The sequence below is a fragment of the Moschus berezovskii genome, chromosome 15 (genome assembly GCF_049115385.1).
Source record: "Moschus berezovskii isolate FMDL1 chromosome 15, NW_MosBer_1.0, whole genome shotgun sequence".
Taxonomy (NCBI): domain Eukaryota; kingdom Metazoa; phylum Chordata; class Mammalia; order Artiodactyla; family Moschidae; genus Moschus; species Moschus berezovskii.
This window is the reverse complement of record NC_142474.1, coordinates 12773813-12800223: the sequence shown is the minus strand read 5'-3', so window position 1 is coordinate 12800223 and position 26411 is coordinate 12773813. Positions and strand designations below refer to the sequence as shown.

General features: G+C 43.9%; 1 protein-coding gene across 10 annotated transcripts in view; it reads right to left on the bottom strand.

Moving 5' to 3' along the window:
• PTPRT (protein tyrosine phosphatase receptor type T) overlaps positions 1-26411 on the bottom strand; it is a 1139542-nt gene that overhangs the window by 86800 nt on the left and 1026331 nt on the right. For 7 of the 10 annotated variants that reach the window (XM_088843764.1, XM_088843767.1, XM_088843761.1 and 4 more), the window contains one exon: positions 7999-8189. In XM_088843764.1, the coding sequence (XP_088699890.1) occupies positions 7999-8189 (191 nt within the window). The remainder of the gene's footprint in view (positions 1-7998; positions 8190-26411) is intronic. The other 3 variants (XM_088843762.1, XM_088843766.1, XM_055437520.2) reach the window with 1 other exon arrangement.

Below are 26411 nucleotides of genomic sequence, written 5' to 3'. Positions count from 1 at the left end.
GATGACTAACAAAGATGGCAACACTGGCCACTGGCCTCACCCCACACATGCCACGCACACAGCGTGTCTGCCCAGAGCTGGAAGATGAACAAATGTTTGCTCTTCATTAGGCTCTATCATATGCCTCACAGCTGTTCCTTGTTGCCTTAAATAGTCTTAATGGAGCTGTAATAACCAGATACCTTCTGGTTTCCCTACTGGGCTTGTTCTATTCATTATGACGACAGGCTGCCTGGATTGGACTGGGATTAACACACTTCTCTTCCTTCTCTCCATCACAAAGTCATCCCATCTTCTTTCCCCGCGTTCTTCCCAAACTTGATATTCAGCTGACCCTGATGGTGGCTGGGGTTCCAGGACTCACAGACAAACCTAACTCTCCAGCTAACATCTGTTAACATTTGATGGTACGCTTAAGGTTTTTCTGTTTTGTTACTGGGGGAGGTTGGGGGAATTTGGGCTGGGGGTGATAGGAACGGGAGGAAGGAAGACTCTGAGATCCAAGATCAGGTGCAGAAGCCCCTTGACTTTACTGTGGCTGGGTTCCAACAGCAGGGTAGATCTGAGCGGTCACCACATGCTTCCTTAGACAACGAACGCCACCAGCAGTCAGTTCTGCAGGGGAGGGGAGGGGTCTGTGGGCACAAGCAAGGCAAGTACTGGGGACTCCAAGGGTCTCCTGAGACTAGCGACTCTACCTTGAAAGTACATCAGAGTCATCTGGAGAGCTTAGAAAATATTGATCCCTGGATCCCACTTTCAGAGATTCTGATGTAATTGGTCTGAAAGATGGCCTGGGTATTGGTGTTCTTAAAACTTCCCAGGGTAATTCTAACATGCAGTCAACATTGGAAGCTTCTTCTAAGACTCAGATCTGTATGGGAAGTGCAGTTAATTTGCCTTAGGCCTCCTTGAGTACTTAGGAACACAAGGCCCCCTGGTCAGTCACGGTAGCTAAGGCCTGAGACATAACTAGCAGGGTGGGAGCCCCAGAGAGTGAAGTCTAGCGGAGACACGGGTAGGATGGAGGCACCACCTGGCCCAGACAACTGGTTCCTACTGAGACTCCCAGCCCTGCACGACACAGCACTCTTTGGATCCCTTTGACCAATGTCTTCACTCTCACTGCATAAATATCAAAAGGGAGACCCGGACAGGAGGAGTAACTGGCCCAAGATCAACCAGATACTTAATGGAAGAAACAGGACTTGAACCTAGGCAGTCTGACTCTCAGTTCAGGACCATTCATGCATTATTTCAAGTCACTGAACTTAAAATATATATTCAAGTTTACATGCTCAAGAGAACAAGATGATTTTATGGCTCTATATGAAAGAATGTGTGTGGGCTTATCTGGGCTCCGGGCCCAGTCTCCTGTTTCAGGCAACTTCATACTTTCCATGAATTACTGTTCCAGCTGCCTGCCTGTCTCTGGTTTCCCTGCTCTGGTCTACGACAAAGAGTTGTATCTAAAATGTGAATCCAGCTTAAAAAATCCTGCTTTTTTCAGTAGCTCCCCATTACTCCCGGAGTAAAATTCAGACTCCTCAGCCTGACAAGCCCCCCTTGCCCCAGCCCCAAGCCTGCTTAACAATTTCAGTCTCATCTCCTTCTATGCGCCCTCCTATTTCTTCAGCTTTGACTTAGACTTCGTGTCTTCCAGAAAGCCACTGGCCATCCAACCTCTCAGGCTACGCTCAATGCTTGCCACCTCCACGGGTTCTGAGAGCACTTCGTTCAGTTCAGTTCAGTCGCTCAGTCACGTCTGACTCCTTGCGACTCTTTGTGAGGTTGCTCAAACTCATGTCCATCGAGTCGGTGATGCCATCCAACTATCTCATCCTCTGCCGTCCCCTTCTCCTCCTGCCTTCAATCTTTCCCAGCATCAGGGTCTTTTCCAGTGAATCAGTTCTTCACATCAGGTGGCCAAAGTATTGAAGCTGCAGCTTTAGCATCAGTCCTTTCAGTGAATATTCAGGACTGATTTCCTTTCGTATTGACTGGTTTGGTCTCTTTGCAGTCCAAGGGACTCTAAAGAGTCTTCTCCAACACCACAGTTCAAAAGCATCAATTCTTTTCTTTTTTTTTTGAATTTCTGTCCATGAATTCATTTTATTTTTTTAATTTTTATTTATTTATTATTATTATTTTTTACTTTACAATATTGTATTGGTGCTCAGCTTTCTTTATGGTCCAGCTCTCACATCCATACATGACTACTGGAAAAACCATAGCTTTGACTAGACAGACCTTTGTCAATTAAGAAATGTCTCTGCTTTTTAATATGCTATCTAGGCTTGTCATAGCTTTTCTTCCAAGGAGTAAGCATCTTTTAATTTCATGGCTGCAATCACCATCTGCAGTGATTTTGGAGCCCCAAAAAATAAAGTCTGTCACTGTGTTCATTGTTTCCACATCTATTTTCCATGAAGTGATGGGACTGGATAGTGCTCTGAGGATGCCTCTATTGTGACATTTTACTAAATAGTGAACTAGTCAGTTTATATGCCCATCTCTAAGAATAACCTCTATGAGCTCCGTTGGTAAAGAATCTGCCTGCAATGCAGGACACCCCGGTTTGATTCCTGGGTCGAGATCTGCTGGAGAAGGGATAGGCTACCCACTTCAGTATTCTTGGGCTTCCCTTGTGGCTCAGCTGGTAAAGAATCAGCCTGCAGTGCGGGAGACCTGGGTTCGATCCCTGGGTTGGGAAGATCCCCCAGCAAAGGGAAAGGCTACCTACTCCAGTGTTCTGGCCTGAAGAATTCCATGGATCGTATAGTCCATGCAGTCTCAAAGAGTCGGAAATGACTGAACGACTGTCACTTTCCCCATAAGGCAAAGACTCTATCTTGTCTCCTCAGTTCCCAGAGACCAGTACAACACCTGGTCCAGGAAAAGAGCTTTAACATCTTACAGTTGAAATTCTGGAAGACTGAGTCCCTGGTCCTCGTCCCTGTCTACACTCACTGACTTTGAGCAGCCCTATATCATCTCTATGTCAGTGATTCCCCGGATTTTCTCCAAAGGCCAGGCTTCTTTCCCAAATTCCAGCCTCATACATCCAGCTCCCTACTTTCCTGCTCCACCAGGATACCTACTGGACAGCTCAGCTCAAAAGGGAGCTCCCCATTCCTGCCTTATCCTCACTGTTCCACCTGTAGGTTCCCATTTCCACTGGTGGCAACTCCATCCTTCCAGCGTCTCAGATAACAGCCCTGGAGTTACCCTTGACTCCTCTGTTTCTCTCAGTTGCCGTGTATAATGTGTTAGAAAGTTCTGTTGGCTCTTCAAATACATTGAGAGTGCAACCACTTCCCACCACCCCTGCTGCCACATTCCAGGTGAGTCACCACCGTCTCTCCACTGAACTACTGCAGTGGCCTCTCCACTGGCTTCCCTACTTTTACACTTTCCTTCCTTTGTGTCCATTCTCCTCATAGTAGCTAGAAGCAGTCCTTCAAAATAATGTCAGGAGATTATCACTTGTTTTCTCAAAGCTCTGCAGTGGCTTTCTATCCCATTCAGAGTAAAGGCCTCAAGTCCTTATAGTAGCTTATAAGGCACTATACGGTCAGGCCCCCTTTGTTTTTCCAGCTACACCTTCTAATACTTTTCTCCGTGTTCACTCTACTCACTCCATGACCTCCTTGTACATGCCAGATATAGTACTCCCTTGATCTGGACTTTTTCCTCCAGATATTTTTCACAAAGTCTCTGCCCACATCTCATAATTAAAGATGGCCCTTTCAGTCTGTTTAGTATTGGAACCTCCCTCACTTCATGTTCCTGGAATATACCCCCTCCCTTCCTTGTACTCTTTCATTTCCCTTGGTACTTACTTGTGGAAGATTGTATAAGCCACAGATTATATTTCCCAATTGCTCCTGTTTTGTATTACCTTTTAGAATTTTGCAGCTGACCCTCCCTTCCATAAGAGATGGAGTCTAGGGACTTCCCTGGTGGCTAAGTGTCCAAGTGGCTAAGATTCTGCACTCCCAATGCAGGCAGCCTGGGCCTGATCCCTGGTCAGGGAATCAAGATCCCACGTGCTACAAACCAAGAGCTCATATCCTGCAACTAAAAGACGCCACACGCCGCACAGAAAACTGAAGACCCCATGTGCCGCAACAAATACCTGGTGCAGCCAAATAAATAGCAATAAATACACTTTTAAAACAGGACGGAGTCTAATTCCTCTTCTGTGGAGCGTAGGAAGCTATTGCTTGCTTATAACCAACAGAAGGTGGCAAGGATGTTCTGTGTGGTGTCCAAGTGTAGGTCACAAGGGCTGATGCACCTGCCACCTGGTTAGCGAGCAGGCTCACCAACGGAGCCCTGCACCACTACATAAGAAGTTCAAGGATCTTGAGGCAACCATGCTGTGAAGAAGCCAGGCTACCTGAGGAGGCTTAGTCCAGGTGTTCCAGCTGCTATCCCAGCTGAGATCCCAGATGACAGGCTACATCAGTTGGTAGCCATGTGAGTGAAGACACTTCCAGATCACTTCAGCCCTAAGCCATAGAGCCTTCCAAGTCAAGGCTTCAGACATCATGGTGTAGAGACAGACTATCCCTACTGTATCCTGTCCAAATTCCTGATCCACTGAATCAACATGCATGATAAATTGGTTGTTTTACATCACTAAGATTTGCGGTAGTTTGTAAAATAGTATTTTTTACTGTCTACCATACTATATTATTTACTAACACATTACAATAAGTTATTGTAAAATAATAACTTTAAAGTCTATTGTTTATTTTGAGGTTCCTCTGCTAGAACACAAGTTTCACAAGGATGAGGATCTTCATCCATTTTTGTTCTCTGGCATATCCCAAATATCTAGAACAGCCCTTGGGAATAGTAAATATTTAATGAACAAATTTGTAAGTGAAAAACTTAACTGAATTTTATAAGACGAAGCTTGCTACAGCTGAGAGGTCTCTTATATGGCAACTTGTCAAATCCACCCATTTGCATGAAAAAACCGAGCAGAGTAAGGGAGTGACAGGCGACAAACAGAGCACGTAGTGTGTGGGTTTGAGAGCGGGCCTGCAGACCCAGGGATCTCCCATCTACAGCAGGAAATGGCCTTCAAGTAGATTTCTGATTCTTTGCTCCGTCTGTATCTTCCAGACATCACAGGAGCCTTGATGATCAAAACAACATCCAGCTACAGTCTCTGTCTGTGGAAAGACACTGTGAAAAGACTCCTAATTAAGTAATGTTTTCCAGTTAACCTCCAGTTAATCAGGAAATACTGTTAACTAGAAGTTAAGCATTCAAGCTAACTGATTAATATAAGTTGAAATGACTGAGGCAAGTCTAGTCTACCTAATGCTATTTCTGGTTGAAGTCCAAATGATGGAACAACATGTATTGTTTTCTCTTTCACTATAAAAGCAGTTAATTTCCATGCTAGAAAGTTTGGAAAATATAAAAAAGCACACACACACACCCAAAGAAAAAAAATATCAACCCAAACCCCACCACACAGGGATGGATGCTTTTAAAAGCGACATCATTCTGGGTGGCAATGCACCAAAATTGTCAAATATATTTGTATTTCTGTTTTCAAATTTTAGATTGCAAGTTCTCAGAACAATGCTTCTCAGGCTTTGACTACTTGGCCCTCTTTCGGATAAGTCACATAGATCAATCCCTTAATGGTATTTGAAAATTTAAAACAAATTAAATACTATGACTGATGACTTATTCAACCTTCATGATATTGACTATGACTTTATAAACAACACACCCTCTCTTGACATTCGCTCAGCAGACAGATCTACACAAGTGAATGTAAGCGCATACATGTGTCCCCCTCCCTGCATCACACACACTTTAAGGGCTTGGGATTGAGGAGATAGATGGGCCCTTGGCTGAGCAGCTCCAGTCTCCCCCTGACACTTCAGAACAAGAGATAACAACAGAGCCCTGCTTGAATAAAAGATAAGCTGATCACATTTTTTCTTGTTCTTGTGGTCAAGGAGACATCCCAGACCATGTGTGAGCAGAAAAGATCCTCAGGAGTCAAAGGAAGGAGGGGGGGTGCCAGCCCATAATATTTCCTGCCAAACTCCCAGAAACCCTCACACTAGAAAATTCATCTTGGCTGAAAGATGTGTTTGTACATTGGAGAGAGCCCTGAGACCAAATATGGACATGAGCAAGATAACTGGCTGAGGGGACCTGGAAAACTGCCCCCATATAAGAGAGCTAAGCCACTCCTTCTGGGGGAAAATCACTCTGAGTCCACCTGTGGATTCTTCCACAAGTATGTCACTTCTAATACACACTTTACCTGCTTCACAATCTTTGTCTCTTTGCTGAACTCTTTTTTCAAAGCAGACAAGGACCGAGGTCCTGCTTCCAGCTGCTGTACCACAGCCCCTGAGACCAAGATCATTCAAGCAACCTCCTAGGAAATAAGGCCCAGGGAGGCGAGGAGATGAGACTATCTCCTGCGATTCTTATCCCAATATCCTCCCAAAATTTATAGATTGAATATGTGAAAAATGCTATTTTACTTAGGCCATATTTGAAATTAACTGCTAGTTCTCCAGAGCTGGTAATTACTTACATTCATTGACATAAACGTTTTTGTTCTCATAAATGTGTCAAACGTTCCCCTTGCTACCATGTTTTACACTCTCATAAAGTTTTAGGACCAGACAGGCTCTTAGTAATCACCGTATCCAAACTCTTCATTCAACTAATAAAGACTTTTAAAAGTCAGATTGCAAAACGAGAGGCCATACAGTTTGTTGCATTGGAGTCTGGATCCCTCCCCCATAGTTTGGCACAATTTCATGAGCTCACACAGCTTCTGAAATACTGCTGTGTAAGCTCTTTTTCAGAATACAGTCTGAGAGTTAAACTTAGGCCTCAGTACCAAGAATTCCAAATGTGTAGCATCTGAGTCAACGCATTTTCCCTGCACACACTGAAACCGAACCTAGCATATTTGGGCCACATGCTGCATGTGAAAGAAAGAAAAAAACACACCACCACCATAAGAAAACCGAGTGCAAATAACCCCGAGCCTGGCACACAGTAAATGCTCAAAAGATATTTTGGGAAAGAAGGAGGAGACGGAGAGAGAGGAAAAGAGAAGAAAGAGATGCTCTTTCCAGAGCTGCTTGCAGCTGCATTCTGACTGGCACAGGAAGGGTGCACAGTTCCTCCAGGGGAGTGAGATGCTCCTTAGGGCAAGAAAACATCTTAATGAGTTTCTCCTTTGTTCATTCCACTTTTTGTTTGCAAAAGGTGAGGCCTAATGGGCAAGGAGTGAAACAAAAGGAATGAGATAAAGAAAGCTAATGTTCTGCATAAAAAAAGTAAAGGAAGTGTGGGAGTTCTCTTTTGGCTGCTAGAAGAAAAGGAGGAGGAAAAAAAGGAAATTTTGAGGACACTAAAAAGAACTTTGGGGAAGGAAGTGGATAGAGACCTGTCAGGTGACCAGAACCTCAGAAGGACTTGTATTCAGGTGCTTCCTGTACTGCAATCCTTCTGTGATTTCACAAACCTCAGTAACAACTGCTACTCACAAGTCCCTGGCAATAGAGACAGGCTGGGGAGCAGGGTCAGGGATGTCCAAGGTAAGGATGCGGAGGAGATACAGAGAAAGGGGGGTGGCGGTCACCAGATAAGATATCGACTGGGGGGTGTTGAAAACACAACAGAAGCATGGCCACGAGGCAAGAGGTGACCAGGAGCAAGCAGACCTCCTGGAAACCACTGGAAGCCAGGGGACACCTGCTGGTTTTCTTCAACGTGTAGGATGGGGGCTCAAGTCATTCTCTCTTCCTACTGAAGGAAGATGTGACTCCAAACTGGCGCAGCAGATCTGGGTGGGGACTGAGACAGTGTATTTCTGACATGCTGCCGGGTGCTGCCGATGCTGCTGGACTAGGGACCATACTTTGAGTAGCAAGACTGTAGCATCCAGGAGACTTCTGCGCCCACTAGGGAGTTTCCTGCAGGGTGGTCTCTTACCTCATACTCCTCCTTGAACCCGTAGCCCTGGCCCCTCTTCATCTGGGTGATGTGCTGGAGCAGGTCAGCCACCCGGATGGCGGGCTGGAACTGGTCCCGAGGATAGCTCATCTCCACGGGGTCGCAGGCTCGGTAGGGGTGAGTCTGGATCGTGAGGGTGGGCTGCGCCAGCTCCCCGCGGCTGCCATCTGCTTCAAAGAGAAGGAGGCAGAACAGGCCATCACCTATAGGAGCTTTGTCCTCTGTCCCTCCCCCAGTCTGACATGGGGAGGACCGAGGGAACTAACTCAGGACGGCTCATCAAGGAACTTCAGAAAGAACAGAGATGCGTGGTTTCCCTGGCCTGGCTGTAGTGGTGGGTTTAAAAAACTAAACAACAAACAAACCAGTGACACAATAACCTGTGGTCTGTTTCTATCTCAAGGGTTCATCTTTATGGAGCAAAGCCAAGCTTCCGGGTTGGCTGTCAGCTCTGTCCATCCTCCAGGCTTGTCAGGGTGGTCTTGGCCAATCCAGGCCAATCCCAGAACCAGTGAGAAGCCGGACAGGCTGGATACTGGGAGCACCCTCCTGCAGCCTGCCTGGAATGTCTTGGTGGTCCCTGGAGATCAGAGCCACTTGTCTGCTTCTGGTCCATTTGACTGTATCCTTGTGACCTGGTTTCTCTACTAGTTTGTTTCCTGCAGGTTGTACCCTGGGAGGAACTGGAGCCAGTCTTGGATCCACAGTAAAAAGCAGGGACTTCACCCTCTCAGCTGCTCTCTCTAGCTATGGCATCTGCAGTGTGATAATTTTCTGCCTACTGTCTGATTTCCCCAGCAAGTAACACTCTTAATCCAGGAGTGATGTTGTACCTACCTCGCAGCCTGAACCTCCTCCTTCAGCTACTTCTCCCAGGCCCGGGCCGTATACCTGATCTCCTTCATCACCTCTCCTTGGTATAAGGTCTATAATCTCCCCTGCTAACAATCTTTAGACACACTGAATTGAGTTCACTGCCCCATATTAGTTGGGCCATCCTCAAAACTGATGCCTGTTGAGGGTGGAATTTGAATTCCTCTGCTCCCCTTGTACCAGTAAAACCACTTTCTTACCCTCTGAACTCCCTGCCAGCCACACACTGTCAATCTTCTAGGGCCAGTGCATCTCATCCAGAACCATTCAGGCTTGGTCTCTCCTCCCAGAGTCTATGCCCTAGACCATTGTGTTTGTGGTGTGCGTAAGATGAGGACTGCCAGATTTAATGTGTCTCACCCAGACATTTTCAGACACTGCAAGGCACCAAGGCAGACCCCACGAGGTCTATGCCACACTCATTTCCTGGGAGGTTTACCATGCATTCCTCATTTTCTGCAACTTGTCTTTTCAAAATCCATGCATCTTTCAGTTTGTCTCTATGTCACAATAATCCATCAAACACTGATTCTGTAAAAGTGAATGTTTCTCCTATGTGTCGGCATGAGCAAAGCTGTTCCTAGTAAGGAAATGACTGCCAACAGAAAGATCTAGAACTTATAGGTTTATGCACCAGGAAGAAGGACCTAGATGTAAGCACATGATGTAAGAAGGTGAGATGTAAGCACATGTTTCCTGGCAAGCATGAGGAAAATACAGCTTATTTTTCTCCTTGGATGTGAGGTCACAGGTAACACATCTGCACTGGCACTGCTTCAACACAGAGCTGGCAAATGTGGGCACTCCATCACACCCTTGCGATCGGGAGTTAAGATTTACTGAGACTTCACCCCGTGCCAGGGACTCCGGCAGGCACTGGAAATGCCCAGAAGACAGGTTTCAGCCTTGACAGTCTAGTGCAGCGGTCCCCAACCTCTTTGGCACGAGGGACTAAGTTTCGTGGAAGACAATTTTCCCGTGGATTTGGGCTGATTCAACTGCATCACATTTATTATGCCCCAGCTGATCTGACAGGAGGTGGAGCTCAGGTGGTAATGAGAGTGATGGGGAGCAGCTGTAAATAGAGATGAAGCTTCAGTCACTCGACGGCTGCTCACCCCTGCTGTACAGCCCAGTTCCTAACAGGCCATGAACTGGTACCAGTCTGTGGCCCAGGGGTTTGGAACCCCTGTAAGGTGGACAGACAAGGAGACCCATTGGAAGCACAAGAAGAGAAGTGGGAAAAGCCAAGCACAACTATGTAAGAGCAAGGAGGCTGGGATGGAGCAGAAGTGGAGGGTGGCGAGGTGATGGGGGCAAAGTTGTAAGAGATGGTGTGAGGTAGGCCTAGAGAGGTGTGACTGTCTACGAACCTTCAAGCCAGTAGGAAGGATTTTAAGAAGATGCCTTCTCTTTAAAGACACATTATGTCTTATAGCTCAGTGATAAAGAACCAGACTGCCAATGCAGGAGACATAAGAGATGTGGGTTCAATCCCTGTGGGTTGGGAAGATCCCCTGGAGGAGGGCATGGCAACCCACTCCAGGATTCTGGCCTGCAGAATCCCCATGGACAGAGGAGCCTGGCGGGCTATAGTCCGAAGGGTCGCAAAGAGTCAGACATGATGGAAGTGACTTAGCACATATGCCTTGTAGGTGTCCCAGCTGCCATGGATATGGGGCATCCTTCTGGTGAATATCACCCATGGGGCTGGAGAAGAAAGTAACACTTGGGTTTGCTTTTCCAGATGCTGTACGTGATAGTTTTCCAGGACAGGATGAACCAGAGCCAGTGCTTGGAGCCCTGGGAGTGTCTCCCACCTAAGCCACCATCATATATGGGGACAGATATCTTCAGAGACCCATGGGCCTGGGCTGCCTGGGAGACCAGCTGCTTGGCAGAGATAGGCTTCTTAGGATCAAGCACCTGATGAGTTTTGTGAGATAACAAGTGTTTCCAAAACCAAACAGCTACCAATATGGATGTTTTCCTCTAAACACATTGTTAGACAGACTGTAAACTCAGTGTCAGCAAAACCAACACTGGAATGGAAAATAAACGTGTCTGAAATTTAGCAACTTGTATCGCTGTAGCATTTGTAATAATGTCAGTGCTGGTGCTAATGATGCTGTGAAGACTCGGAACCAAGGGATTTTCAAGGTTTATTAATTCAACTAGTTGGACTCCCTTTTCCAATGTATCTTACTTCACCTATTCCCTTATTAACCTCTGATAATGCAGAAGTGATGCCTTTTATCACACCCCATTTCACCAGACGCACTATACTTAATTTTCCATCATTAGGTTTAATGAAAACCCAATTTCACAACTCACTTCTCTCAGGAACCTACAAGTAATGCTACGTTTTTATCAGCCCCAATTAAAAAGCGTTATGATGTTCCTATTCGAGAGGGAGCCTTAAAACTAATGTGCGATTCTGTTGCTAATTCAACAAGGGCGCTGGAATCCACATGCTGCTCATAAAATATAACTCGAACCAGCTGGCCCAGGGAGAGAACAGTTTTCATTTTTCTCCTCATCAGACCCTTTCATGCCATTTCAACTTCTCGTTTATGGGTCTTGCATGTTTATTTATCACATAATAATATTTTGGATTTCTTTTGTACTTTTTTCTATAGCTGTTGTCTAGGGCTTGAATTCCCTCCCCACCCCCGCAACAAGTCTTGCTGCTGCCTATGAGGCACTTGCGGGGCCAGCAGAGGGCTTATGGTGACGTGCATGAGATGCTGGATTACCATGCTTCCTCTGATTTCCTCTTTCCTGCCTCTTCTTCCTTGAGAACCAGGCTTTGACTTTCTCTTTCTTTTTTATTCTCCTGCTACCAGTCATTACAGATCTTCCCTTAATGTCAGCCACGTGTTTCTAATCACGTGCTAGGAATAGCCACTCCAACCAGCTAATATGAACTGAGTACCTACCCTGTACAAAGCACAGTGTGAGCTGCAAGTGCAGACAGGAGGATGGAGGAAAGCGCATTCAGAGGAAGAGAAGCTGCCGCTTGTAGGAGAAGAGGTGCATAAACACTTCTGACAAAAGTGAGACGGGATGGGCTCTGGGAGGTAGAAGGGTAACACGCTACAGAGTCAGGCACCGTGGAAACATTCCTCAAGCTTTAAGCATTTACACACCGTTTCTGTGGATTTTGCTGTAACTGTGTGCAACCTGTATCAGCTCTGTCCATTTCCATGATGATGGAAATGGTCTGTATCTGTGCTGTGCAATATGGTAGCCACTTATCAAATGTGACCACTGAGCATGGGAAATGCGGCTAATGTGATGGGCAAACTGTATTTCACATTTTGCTTAATTTTAATTCACTTAAATTTAAAATCCCACATGTGGCTTATGGCTCCTGGACTGGGAACCGCAGATCTAGAGAAAGATACAGGGAGAGGGAGAACATTCTGGAGTTACACAGAAGGGTAAAGAGGTCCAATGGAAATACAGCACGGGCCACGTACGTAATTTAAATTGCTTTCCTTATAGCAACATTAAATAAGGTAAAAAAAAAAAAGTGAAATGAATTTCAGTAAGGAATTTTGTTGAATCCAATGCATCAAAATGACATTTCAATGCAAAACTGGTACAAAATTATTAATGATATATTTGACACTCTTTACTCATACTAAGGCTTTGAAATCCAAAGTGTATCTTATAAAACGTTTCAACTCAGCCATATTTCTAGTGCTCAACAACACATATGATCAGTGGTCACAGTACTGGGGAGGGCGGGTATACACAGACATCCAGAGTCAAATCAATTTCCAAAGAAAGCTGACTTAGAGCTAGAGTGAACTCCAAAAGGCATCTACCCATATAGCTCTAGCAGAGCACTGTCCAGTGGAATGTCATATAAGGATGGACGTGCTCTGTATTTGCACATTCAATATGGCAGCCACTTCCTGCATTGGTAGATGGATTCTTTACCACTGGTTGTGCCACCTGGGAAGCCCCTATGACTAACACGCACTTCAAATATGGCTAATGTGACTGAGGATCTGAACTTTTAACTTAATTTCAATCTATTTAAATGTAAATAGCCACCTGCGGCCAGGGGCAACTTCACTGAATAGTGCATATCTATCTACACAGTTATGCTTTCAAAATTTTTCTTTAAATCAACTTTGAACCAGTTTTACTTTATCTCAATATGAATGGTAGTGAAATATAAAATCATAGGCATGATATGCTACTTTTGACTTAAACTAGGATAGGGGCTTCCTTTGTGGCTTAGATGGTAAAGAATGTGCCTGCAATGCAGGAGACCCAGGTTCGATCCCTGGGTCAGGAAGATCCTCTGAAGAAGGGAATGGCAACTTACTCTAGTATTCTTGCCTGGAGAATTCCAGGGACTGTATAGTCCATGGGGTTGCAAAGAGTTGGACATGACTGAGAGATTTTCACTTTACTTCAAGTGACTAAACAGGATAGGTGCGCATAGATTTGTGACCTTCGAGAAAGTGTATGTTCACACCACACCCCATCTCATATCTCCCTTGGGAATGTGTTCTTACTCAATGTAATGGCAGTCAGAATTACCTTGTCTCCCAGTCTAAAATCTGACCAACTGTCCAGGACTGAACTTGTAAAACTAATAGTAAATGCAATGCTACTTCACTGTGCCACCTTCTAAAGAGCTGAAATGGTCATTATATAGTTGGCAATTGACGACACAGCCCCTACCCCGAAAAAAATATAGACAAAAGAGAGTAAACACCTTTGTATCCCAGAATGCAGGTTCAGTATTAAGAAAAAGAAAAATTGTCATGGGAAGAGTCACGGGAAAGTGCTTCTGAATTCATTTGCTTAAATAAATCAATCTTTCTCTTTGTGGAGAGAGTATGAATTTCTTCCTCCACAGCTCTCATGAGATGGAAGGATGGTGGAAGGCATGTCACATATAAGAGGGGACTGTGGACATTCATTACTTCTCCTGCTTCAGCCACAAGAAGAGGATTCCAATCAGCTGAATAGCAAAAACGACAGTAAGAATCTGCCTTCTCTGTTTATTCGCAAACACCAGTCCTGGAGAGACCTCTTCTCCTTCAGAGTTAAGAAAACAGAAACAAAACAGCACGGAGTCTTAGAAAAATTCACGATGTGAAAAAGAAGAAAAATAACACTCTGGATGCTGAGAAAAATTACATTTTCAAAGGAAAAAAGTAATCTGTGGTGACTATTGACTCAACAGTCATCCCCCAAATTCTTTCTTTATGGCAGAACTCCCAAATAAGCTTGGGTTCCCACACATTTTCCATGTGACTCAGAGGAGGATGGCCCTATTCCAAGACCTAGGGGCAAATCCTGATTTCCTTAAGCCAACTGGGTGTTTCTATCATCTCTGCCAATTCTCAAAAATTTTCAGTGAGCTAGGAGGGATGTTCTATTAGGGGAGTTCTACTTTCTTCTAGGGAAGATTTCCTTGCTTCTAAGAAGGATACTCCAGCAACTTCTGTCTCCTACTGGACACTACCATGTGTGGGCTTGATGCTCGGAACTGCTAAAGCAATCTTACCTCCTAGAGGGGATCCAGGCTGAGGACAATGCCAATATGAGAGGGCAAAGTGGAGAACTTGAAAGGAATTGGAGCCTTAATGACATTCTTGTTCGTATCATTCAACCAAGCCATGGAACCTCCTCTAACTCCCGACTTCCTCTTTCATAAGATAATACATTAACCTACTGTTTAAGCCCATTTGGTTTTTTTCCTGTAACTTACACAACAGAAAAAAGAAAGGCATTTGAGTTGGTATGGAATTCAAGAAAACAGGGAACAATAAAAGATTAACTACGAGGACACATGTTTCAAAATATGGGTTGAGCAAGGCAAAGAAAGATGAAACCAAAACATATTAACAAAACTAGAATGGACATTGGAATTTGTATTGAGAATAAGCAACAGGCCAATACTTGGGAAGAATCAGAGAACTCTGCAGTGAATACACAAGGGAATGAGAACAGTGAGACTGCTATTTTCCTGTTATCTATCATCTGCTCATGCGTGTTCATGTGTGAAGGCATCAAAAAGACATTTTCAGAGAAAAGAAAACAGACACACAAAGACAGATAATTGCTGTTATCAAAGAAGAGAACAGAATAAATGAAATAGATGTGACAATAAAGGATATAATATAAAAACAGCTTTTTGGCAGAATAAAAAACCTCAAATTTTCAAATGTAAAGAGCTCTTCATTGTACTACTTAAAAATAGAACAAATCTCCTGATAATATTATTAAACATTATTGATGCACAAAAACTCAGATAAACATCTAGGCTGGAAGAAAAGGCTATCTATAAAGAAAAAGGAAAAATGCTAACCATATTTTCTGTTGCCTAAATTTAAATGCCCAAAATCACCGAAACAAAATTGTTGAGGGAAAAATGCTGTGACTCCAAAATCATACACTGATAAAGTTGTTTTTCATTTATGAGGCTACAGAAAGATGTTCCCTGATGCACAGAGACTCGGGAATTATACTGGCTCTGATCCTTTTCTAGAGGTGTGGGGAGGTAAGGGGAAAAAATGTTTCAGTTAAAAAAATAAAAAAACCCCCACAAGATTGGAGGGATTCATGTTATAAAAGAACCAATTTGTTATACAACAAAAACAGTTAGAGATATGAGTATGAACATCAAAATAAATGCGAGTTGAAACAGAATGAACTGTAAAAAAAATTCTTAAAGAGAAATGATGTAAAAACAGCTAAACTAAAATTACTGGATTAACTTCTGAAATGTTACCAAGGAAAACCAGGAAATGGTGACTGATGAATCACTAGAAAAAATATATATATTAACTTCTTTACCTTTTGCAGTGGACAGCCAATATATACTATTTTAATCCTGTTCTTAAGTGAAGGATCTAATTTTAAGCATGTGTATGCATATCTGTGTCTCTGTGTGTGTGTGTGTGTGTGTGTGAACACCCTTAAATTAAAGGTTTCAATTAGTAGAATAAAAGGAAGAGTGTATACCAGGGAACTTTGCTCGATGTTATGTGGCAGCCTGGACAGGAGGGGAGTTTGTGGGAGAATGGATACCTGTATATGTTGACTGAGTCCCTTTGCTGTTCGCCTAAACTATTACAATACTGTTGATAAGCTATATGCCAATACAAAGTAAAAAACAAACAAAAAATAGAAGGATGCACAGCTTTCAAATAGAGACAATATACAAAGGAAGCTCTGGACCCAATCACACTTGTGTCTAGGTTCCACGTTTGTTCTGTGTGTGAGAGAGCAACTGCAAATCTAGAAGTCAGCATACAAAATCTTGTAATATCACAGAAAATCTTCCTGTCCTGACAAGCAAATGAGAACCACCCTATAGGACTGTTTTCATAATCCAAGACATGTTAATTCCCACAGAACAAAATCGCCTCCACTAAAGATGAATTCAAAGTGGAAAAATAAAATATAAAGAATGACAAGCCATGTGAGGAAGCTTATCCCCATGAGAGAAAGTCAGCAGACATGATACACACAGAGATATGCCTACCAAGAATTGAAAATAATAAAACTGTCTAAGAGACAATAAAATAAATACACTTAGACTGATTAAGGAGAAAATGGAAGGATCATGAACCACAGCTTAAGGCAACACAGCACAGGAAAAAGATGGGTGGCTTTGCACAATACAAATCTACTTCTAGAGATGAAAAGTACAGTTACAGAAAGTAGTAAGTAAATAAATATAAGAACAGATGTTAATAGGACATAATGGAAGTTAAGGACACAACAGAGAAGCTGAAGGAAAACAAAAGGTGGCTCTTTCCTTTGAAAACACCGATAAATTAGACAAGCCTCTGCCAAAAATGATTAAGAAAAAATGACACGCATAAACTACTTTACAATCATCAGAAACGGGTGGAACACTTTTATCACATACTTGGTCTGGCAAGGGAGTAAATGACTGGGAAAACCATGAAATACATCTGAAGACTCTGATGAACCTGGCCAGAGTGTGAAGTTACCTATTAGCCCTTTACCAGAGCACCAGCTTTTTCTTAAGAGAAAGCTTTATTTTGAGATAACTGTAGACTCACATGAGGTTGTACGAAATAACTTAGCAAGGTCCCTTATACCCTCCACTCAGTCTTCCCCAATGTTACTGTCTTACATAACTGATACACAGCATCATGATCAGGAAATTGACATGAATACACTCCACTGACCTTACTCAGATTTCCCAATGAACTTGTGCGTGTATGTTTATAGTTGAATGTAACTTAATCACAGGTATTGATTCCCGTGGTGGCAGAGCCAAGATGCAGAAGCACTTCCAGCCCAAGGATCCCTCTCATGACAAAACACTGGCCTCTGAGTTTCTCTCTTGTCTCTAGGCTGAGAGCTGACTCCTGGACCCTGGGTAACTAGCAACAAAGAGTCTCTCAGTGATACCCTGTGATCTATGAGAGCCCCACAAACCGGGGCTCCACCTTTCCTGATGCTCCTCTAATCCAGGGGTCCACAGGGTTTCCATGTATGGTCATGCACTCTGTGCACTGCTGGATTTTAGACAGAGCCATTCGAGTAATAGCCTTGTTCTTATGACTGCTGCTGAAGCTGAAGCCACTTGATGCCAAGAGCTGACCCATGGGAAAGACCCTGATGCTGGGAAAGACTGAGGGCAGGAGGAGAAGGGGATGACAGAGGGTGAGACGGTTGGATGGTATCACTGATTCAACGGACATGAGTTTCAGCAAATTCCAGGAGATGGTGAAGGACAGGGAAGCCTGGCATGCTGCAGCCCATGGGGTTGCAAAGAGTTGGGCATGACTTAGTGACTGAACAAAAACAACAATGATCAGTCTTTAGCTGTTCAAGTGACCAGTGATGGGAATCATTATTTTTACTTTGGGTAAATCATAGAGTGAAAAGGTTCACCCTTGTGGTCTCTGGGGAAAGAATAAGTGAATTATTAGTCTGTGGCTTAGGGACCTAAGAGCTGAGCCACAGTTAGGAAGGGAGACCTCTGTTTAGAGTCTCTCCTGTTCAGGAGTGAACTGGACCCTCATGAGGGGTTTTGTACGTGTGTGCACGCATGCGTGTGTGTGTGTGTGCGTGTGAGCAAGACTCAGCAAACACATGAGTGTCCCCCCACCTCTGCTCCAGTTTTTTTTTTAAAACTGTTTTATAAAATAGACTTCTAGGTAAGCTAAAACTGAAACTCTAATACTTTGGCCACCTCATGCAAAGAGCTGACTCACTGGAAAAGACTGATGCTGGGAGGGGTTGGGGGCAGGAGGAGAAGGGGACGACAGAGAATGAGATGGCTGGATGGCATCACTGACTTGGTGGACATGAGTTTGAGTGAACTCCGGGAGTTGGTGATGGACAGGGAGGCCTGGCGTGCTGTGATTCATGGGGTCGCAGAGAGTCGGACACGACTGAGCGACTGAATTGAATTGAAGGTTGTGTTTGAAGAAAGAATTTCACTATTAAAAAGAAACTATGAAAGTCATTCTCCACCCCCTCTCCATTTTATCACAATTTCATGAAAATCAGTGGGAAAACGTCAAAACAGCAAAAGTGCTGATATCAGCCAGGGTTCACAGAGCAGGTTTTATGAACTTAATTCAAACAAAAATGAAGATTACTTGCTGTGCCAGAAGCAAAAGACCTGTAGCAACAAGAGGATGTGTTTTGGTCTTTACTGCTCAGTGAGCAAACCAGGATATGAGAGGAATACCGCTGTGGGGGTGTGTGGGGTCTTGCAAAAGTCCTGCTGAACCACAAATGAGAAAGGGTGTTACTCTGGACTTTTCATGTGTTTTAGTTCATTGGAAACACAAACTCTTTTTTCATAACACCTAGAGTGAAAGTAGCTCAGTCATGTTCAACTCTTTGCGACCCTATGGACTATAACAGTCCATGATATTCTCCAGACCACAATACTGGAGTGGGTAGCCTTTCCCTTCTCCAGGGGATCTTCCCAACCCAGGGATTGAACCCAGGTCTCCTGCATTGCGGGTGGATTCTTGACCAGTTGAGCCACCAGGGAAGCCCAAGAATACTGGAGTGGGTAGCCTATCTCTTTCAGCGGATCTTCCTGATTCAGGAATTTAACCAGGGTCTCCTGCATTGCAGGTGGATTCTCTACCAGCTGAGCTTACCAGGGAAGCCCAAGTCCAGTGTTTAACTACTACATATTCACCATCCACTTTTACTTTCAGAGGCACTTAAGCTTTGGTATATGTGCCTAAAAAAACTTTGTAAACAGATGATACAGCATGGTACACATTTTGGCTGGTAAGGAATGGATTCCCGAGAAGTATACCACTTAGCAGATGAGAATGAAGTATGTTAAGAAGAAAATGTGAGTTTCCTCAATGTTGAAAGATTATCACCATTGTGAGGTTATTTAATACCATCAGTAGAAAGTTCTGTATATGGTTGGTCATGTCAATACATGATAGAATATTCCAAAGAACATAGAACATGTCCTGCTTAGTAAGTTACTTGAAGCTGAAATAATAAAGAAAAGTAAATTGTATGGTTCTGATATTATCACAAGCAGGAAAGAGGGATTCTGGGGTGGCGACAGATTGTTGGGGAAGGGTGGGTTTATCCAAGGCTGAAGGCCACAGCATTGCTGTGACTCCAGCTTGGGTGGAATATGATGGTGTTTCTCTCTAGTTGTGCTCACACTAGAAATAAGCATCTGAACATTTTGTATTCTGTATCTTTCATTGCATTCCAAGACCCTCATCTTCACAGGAAGGTGCTTGATGGAGAGAAAAAAGGTAAACAATGCATCACACTGAAAACATCGGCTTGTCTTTTTTCCTCTCTCTCATTCATCAAAATCATCATAAGACAAAGGTATGCAAAATACTTGCTGAGTAATACTTAGCTAAACTAGAAAAACTCAATTTTGTCAGGTTTTACAATCTTCAGCCTGACAGGTGACTCTGTCTTTTGTTGATGTATAAGAAAGAGAAAATGAAATGACTAAAACTTGTCTGGGAGAGGAAATTTACATGTGCAACAGCTGTTTGAAACAAGTTTGCCATTATCCTGGGTGGAAAGTTACCTGATTTCTCCATTTCAAACCATGCCCTGGATACTTAAGCAGTGTGTGTGGGTATGGTATACTAGGTACAAAGATGACTGAACACAAATAGAGTAGAAGCAGCACAGTTGTGGAGTTACAAGACTGTCCATCCTGGTTTTGCCACTAAATTGTCTTGCATAATGACTTTCACCTTTCTGGATCTTAGCTTTAAAATTATGGAGTTAAATTAGACCACTGCTTCTCAAATTTTAATATACATGCCAGAGAGTAAAACAATGCATTTTCTAATTCAGTGATCCAAGAACTGCACTTGTAACAAGCTCCCCAGTGATGGTGATGCTGTTGGTTCATGGACCTGTGCTTTGAGTAGTAAGAGATTAGATGGAACTTCCAGTTAAGAAATACAATTGGTTCATTAATGTCCTCAGTTCAGTTCAGTCGCTCAGTCGTGTCCAACTCTTTGCAACCCCATACTGCAGTCCGTGGGGTCGCTAAGGGTCGGACACGACTGAGCGAATTCACTTTCACTTTTCACTTTCACACATTGGAGAAGGAAATGGCAACCCACTCCAGTGTTCTTGCCTGGAGAATCCCAGGGATGGGGGAGCCTGGTGGGCTTCCGTCTATGGGGTCACACAGAGTCGGACATGACTAAAGTGACTTAGCAGCAGCAGCAGCAGCAGGCCTCCCTGTCCATCACCAACTCCCGGAGTTCACTCAAACCCACCCCCATCGAGTCGGTGATGCCATCCAGCCATCTCATTCTCTGTCGTCCCCCAATCCCTCCCAGCATCAGAGTCTTTTCCAGTGAGTCAACTCGTCGCATGAGGTGGCCAAAGTATTGGAGCTTCAGCTTTAGCATCAGTCCTTCCAATGAACACCCAGGACTGATCTCCTTTAGAATGGACTGGTTGGATCTCCTTGCAGTCCAAGGGACTCTCAAGAGTCTTCTCCAACACCACATTAATGGTCCTAGAGTTACTAAAAAAAAAGCAGGCACTGTTCTTTCTGCTTTTAGTGAATGAATGAAGTAGTATAGCTTAGTGTTGTTCAAAATCAACTAAAAAAAAACATTCAAGCAACTAAAGCTGATGGCCTTTACTCTGGGAAGGATAGATACATAACATTCTCCTAATAACAAAGCTGAGTGTGCACATCAAGGGTTAGCATGGCAGACTCTTAGTTGAATTATACAAGCTGATCACTGGGATGGCAATCTCTTTTGTTTTATGTAGGGGATCTCAAATCTTGATGTTATCTAACAGTCGCTCAGGAAATGTTAAATATAGACTTCTTCTTTAGACCCAAGGATTTAGCAGCTTCAGTCATGTCCCAGGGACGGGGGAGCCTGGTGGGCTGCCGTCTGTGGGGTCGCATAGAGTCGGATACGACTGAAGTGACTTAGCAGCAGCAGCAGCAGCAGCAGCATGTTTGGGAACTATATATGCAATCGTTTAACGCAGGTTGGGCAGTGATTGATGTTACAAAGGGGAATTTTGATTCAATTCCTGATTAAAACATAGTAAAGAAGATCAGTCCTACAAGCTTGCTGCTCACAAGCTTCTCCAGAATTCTAGTGGCTTCTTCTCATGGTAATAACAGTGTGCAGGTCACAAAGGAATCAGTTATAGAGAAACTGCCTTGGAATAGTAGCACTCATCAGATGTCAAAGCTTTAAGGGCTCCTGACAGTTGCAATGAGAGGTCTTAACTATAGTTCCCACTCTTTTTGGGTACAGCAATACATCAGAAGAACCAAGGCTAAATCCTGGCTCTACAACTTATGGACCAAAAAGTTTTTGGTAAATTCTTATAACATCTCACATGCTACTGCTGCTGCTAAGTCATTTCAGTCGTGTCTGACTCTGTGTGACCCCATAGACGGAAGCCCACCAGGCTCCCCCGTCCCTGGGATTCTCCAGGCCACTGGAGTGGGTTGCCATTTCCTTCTCCAATGTGTGAAAGTGAAAAGTGAAAGTGAAGTCGCTCAGTCATGTCCGACCCTTAGCGACCCCACGGACTGCAGCCCACCAGGCTCCTCCATCCATGGGATTTTCTAGGCAAGAGTACTGGAGTGGCTCTCACATGCTAAGTCATGTATTAATTATCTACTATGCGTGGGTACACAATCACTTAGCCATGTTCGACTCTTTGAGACCCTGTGGGCTGTAGCCCGCCAGGCTCCTTTGTCCATGAGATTTTTCAGGCAAGAATACTGGAATGGGTTGTTGTTTCCTTCCCCAGGGGATCTTCCCAACCCAGGGAGCGAACCTGCATCTCCTGCATTAGCAGGTAGATGCTTTACCACTGAGCCACCTGGGAAGCTATTAATTATCACTACATTACAAACCACTCCAAAACTCAGCAACTTAAAATAACAAACATCTAACTCAACTCATAGTTTCTGTCAGTCAGAAATCTGAGTGCAGCTTTCATGGGTACCTCTGGCTCTAGGTCTTTCGTGAAGCTGTACTCAAACTACCCGGTGTGACTATGGTTGCATCTGAAGACCCATCTGAGGGGAAGAATCTGATTTCAAGTTCACCCATGTGGTTGCAAGCAGATTCACTTTCTCATGGGTTACTGGAGTAAGGCCCTCAGTTCCACGCCCAGTGGGTCTCTCCATAGGGCAACTCACAACCTGGCAGCTGCTTTCCCACAGAGCAAGTGAGAGAGAGAAAGTGAGCAGACTACAAGGAAGCCCCAGTCTTTTTATAACCTAAACTCCGGGAGTTGGTGATGGACAGGGAGGCCTGGTGTGCTGTGATTCATGGGGTCGCAAAGAGTTGGACACGACTGAGCGACTGAACTGAACTGAACTGAATCTTGAAAGTGACATGTCAATACTTTGTTACATTTTATTCATTAGAAGTCAGTCAGTGGAACAGCCTGTGTTCAATGGAAGGGATAATACTAGGATATACGAAAGCAGGCAGGAATCATCGCAGCCATCTGAGAGACTGTCAAATACAAACCCCAACGTCACTCCAGTGGTTTTGTGAGAGCCCAAAGCAATCATGTCAGTACAAGAGTATTTACATGTGTTATAGCAATATACACATGTAAGTATACATATTATAACAACTTATTTCTAAGGGGTCCAATCAAAATCCTCCAGCTACTTTTATTTAGCTTTCATTAACAGTCAGTTAATGAAAGTCCTTTAATTCATAAGTGGTTCTAAACTATTCTCTCTACACATTTCTCCAACACCTGGATACTTCAAGGGAAATAAATGATTTAATGTTCCTTATAACATGAATTGCCACTGACAACAATATTTAATCATTAAAGAGTTAACAGTGCACTCTGAATTGCATTACCCAGATAAAACATTCACTCCCTAAGTAAATGAATTAGCCACATAATTGACAGTCGATTCCAGTAATAAAACACTAATTAAGTGATTCTGCTAAGAAAAAAGTTCAATGTGATGAATTTGCTAAACAATGGTCTAACAAATTTTCACGCTAAATAAATGACTTGAAATGGTGACTAAATGCTCACCATGTGTAGGGTCAGTTGAAAAAGCAATGGTGCTTTCAGAAAACAATGACAGAAGTGACTGTGCAAGCTAACACGCTTAACAACATTACACTGGGCTCCTTGCCAAGCAGGGACCTAGTGAATATCTCTGAATGAGGTGGAGGTATGAGACTGGGGGGTGGGGAGAGGAGAAAAATCACCATGGTCATAGCATGAGTGACTAGGGTTAAAAGAGAATTTGCAAAGTCCAGTATAGCCAGACTGGAGTCACAGCAGAAGTGAGAATGGGAAAGTGGAGGAAGGCTTCAATACCAGACCTTACTGGGCTAATGAAGGTCAGACTCAGCACCAGAGAGACCTGGAAAGCAGTGGCTTCATAGGTAGAAGGATCCCTGTAGTCCTCTGGAAGCATCTTGGATTAACTTAATTTACTATGATGTCTTCTGAAAGGTCTGGATTGAGATAAGTTATGGTATTTGTGGGCCCCATTAGTTTGGACTTCCGACTTCTCTCCAACAAAGAACAGTGTAGATTGCTCATCATTAAAACCTTGTTCTCTGGACCCTTTGTTGACAAAGGTCTGTATAGTCAAAGCTATGGTTTTTCCAGTAGTCATGTATGGATGTGAGAGTTGCACCATAAAGAAGGCGAAGAATTGATGCTTTCCAATTGTGGTGCTGGAGAAGACTCTTGGGAGTCCCTTGGACTGCAGGAGATCAAATCAGTCAATCCTAAAGGAAATCAACCTTGAATACTGAGGACTGATGCTGAAGCTCCAGTACTTTGGCTACCTGATGTGAAGAGCTGTCTCATTGGAAAAGACCTTGATGCTGGGAAAGATTGAGGGCAGGAGGAGATGGGGTAGACAGAGGATAAGAGGGTTGAATAGCATCATTGATCCAAGGGACATGAGTTTGCGCAAACTCCGGGAGATAGTGGAGCCTGGCGTGCTGTAGTCCACGGCATTGCAAAGAGTCAGACACAACCTAGTGAGTGAACAACAGCAAAAACAGCTCTGAAACTCTGCAGCTAGAATAGGATCTTCCTTTGACAGCTCAGTTGGTAAAGAGTCTGCCTGCAATGCAGGAGACCCCAGTTTGATTCCCGGGTCGGGAAGATCCCCTGGAGAAGGGATAGGCTACCCACTCCAGTGTTCTTGGGTTTCCCTTGTGGTTCAGCTGGTAAAGAATCTGCCTGAAGTGCGGGAGACCTGGGTTCAATCCCCGGGTTGGGAAGATCCCCTGGAGAAGGAAAAGGCTACCTACCCAGTATTCTGGCCTGGAGAACTCCATGGACTATATAGAGACTATATGGGGTCGCAAAGAGTCGGCAACGACTGAGCGACTTTCACTTTCCTTAAAAACAACAGGCACACTCTCGCCTTGGGAACCTCCAACAGGAACACTTCTGACATTTTATCTTTTCCAAGTCTTTGGTCAAATATTATCTTCTGTAAAGCTGCAATGCTCCCCACTTATAACTCCAAATACCTCTTATCTTATTCCATCTTTTTTCATAGCACTTGTCAGTTTCTACAATGCCATAGAATTCACTTCTCTTTTTACTGTCCATTCTATACTTCTTGTCTCTCTTTCTACTCCCTACCACCAATATCTTGCTAGCTTTATGAGGACAAGGAATTCTTCCCCACTCCATGCACTGATGGGGTCTGAGAGCCTAAACTGTGTCTAGCACATAGCAGGTGCTCAGCAAACACTGCTGAGTGAATGCATGGCAGGAGGGTCCTCACCATGTTCTAACCACTGAAGAGAGGAATGCTAAAGACATCAGCAACACAGGCCATCTCCCCAGTGGCCTCAGGAGTGTCTGCGTTATCTGGGAGGCTGACTGCAGCCAGGAAATTAAAAGACGCTTGCTCCCTGGAAGGAAGCAAGACAACCTAGACAGCATATTAAAAAGCAGAGACATTACTTTGCCAACCAAGGTCCGTCTAGTCAAGGCTATGGTTTTTCCCATGGTCATGTATGGATTTGAGAGTTGGACTGTGGAGAAAGCTGATCGCCGAAGAATTGATGCTTTTGAACTGTGGTGCTGGAGAAGACTCTTGAGAGTCCCTTGGACTGCAAGGAGATCTAACCAGTCCATTCTAGAGGAGATCAATCCTGGGTGTTCATTGGAAGGACTGATGCTGAAGCTGAAACTCCAATACTTCGGCCATCTCATGCGATGAGTTGACTCCCTGGAAAAGAGTATGATGCTGGGAGGGGTTGGGGGCAGGAGGAGAAGGGGACGACAAAGAATGAATTGGCTGGATGGCATCACCGACTTGATGGACATGAGTATGAGTGAACTCCGGGAGTTGGTGATGGACAGGGAGGCCTGGCGTGCTGTGATTCATGGGGTCACAAAGAGTCGGACACGACTGAGTGACTGAACTGAACTGAACCTTATAGTAGTTGAGTCATATGTAAAAGAAACATTAGGTTTGAATCCCTGATTAAGTCTTACTACATATGTGACCTTTAACAAATTATACTTTAATATCTCTAAACCTCAGTCTCTGTAGTTGTGAAAGAAGCCTGCTGCCAATAATAACTGTCACTTCAGATGTTGTCAGAAACAAAGGATATAACATATTACAACATCCTGCATAGCCCCTGGTACACAGTTAGGACTAGATAAATGTTAGTTTCTTCTGCCTTCTTCTTTAAAGACAATGAGCCACATTCCTTAAACATAAGAGTAAATTGACTTTTTAGATTTTCCCAGATATTGGGAATATCCCCAAGTGAATAAGCAGTGACTGGAAAATGAGGTGAAGGAGGAAAAAAAAAGTTAGAAGCACAGAGGCCTCTGGAGGAGACAGGAGAGGTCACAAGGGTAGGGGTAGCAGGAGCCACAAAGCAGTTCTGAAGAGTGTTCCTTCTGTGTTCCAGGCCTGCACTGGATGATGGAATCTGAGGATGCCATTACTGGTGATGAGGTCTTTAGAATTATGATGAAGACACTGGGTACCTGTATGTCCCCTCCCTCTA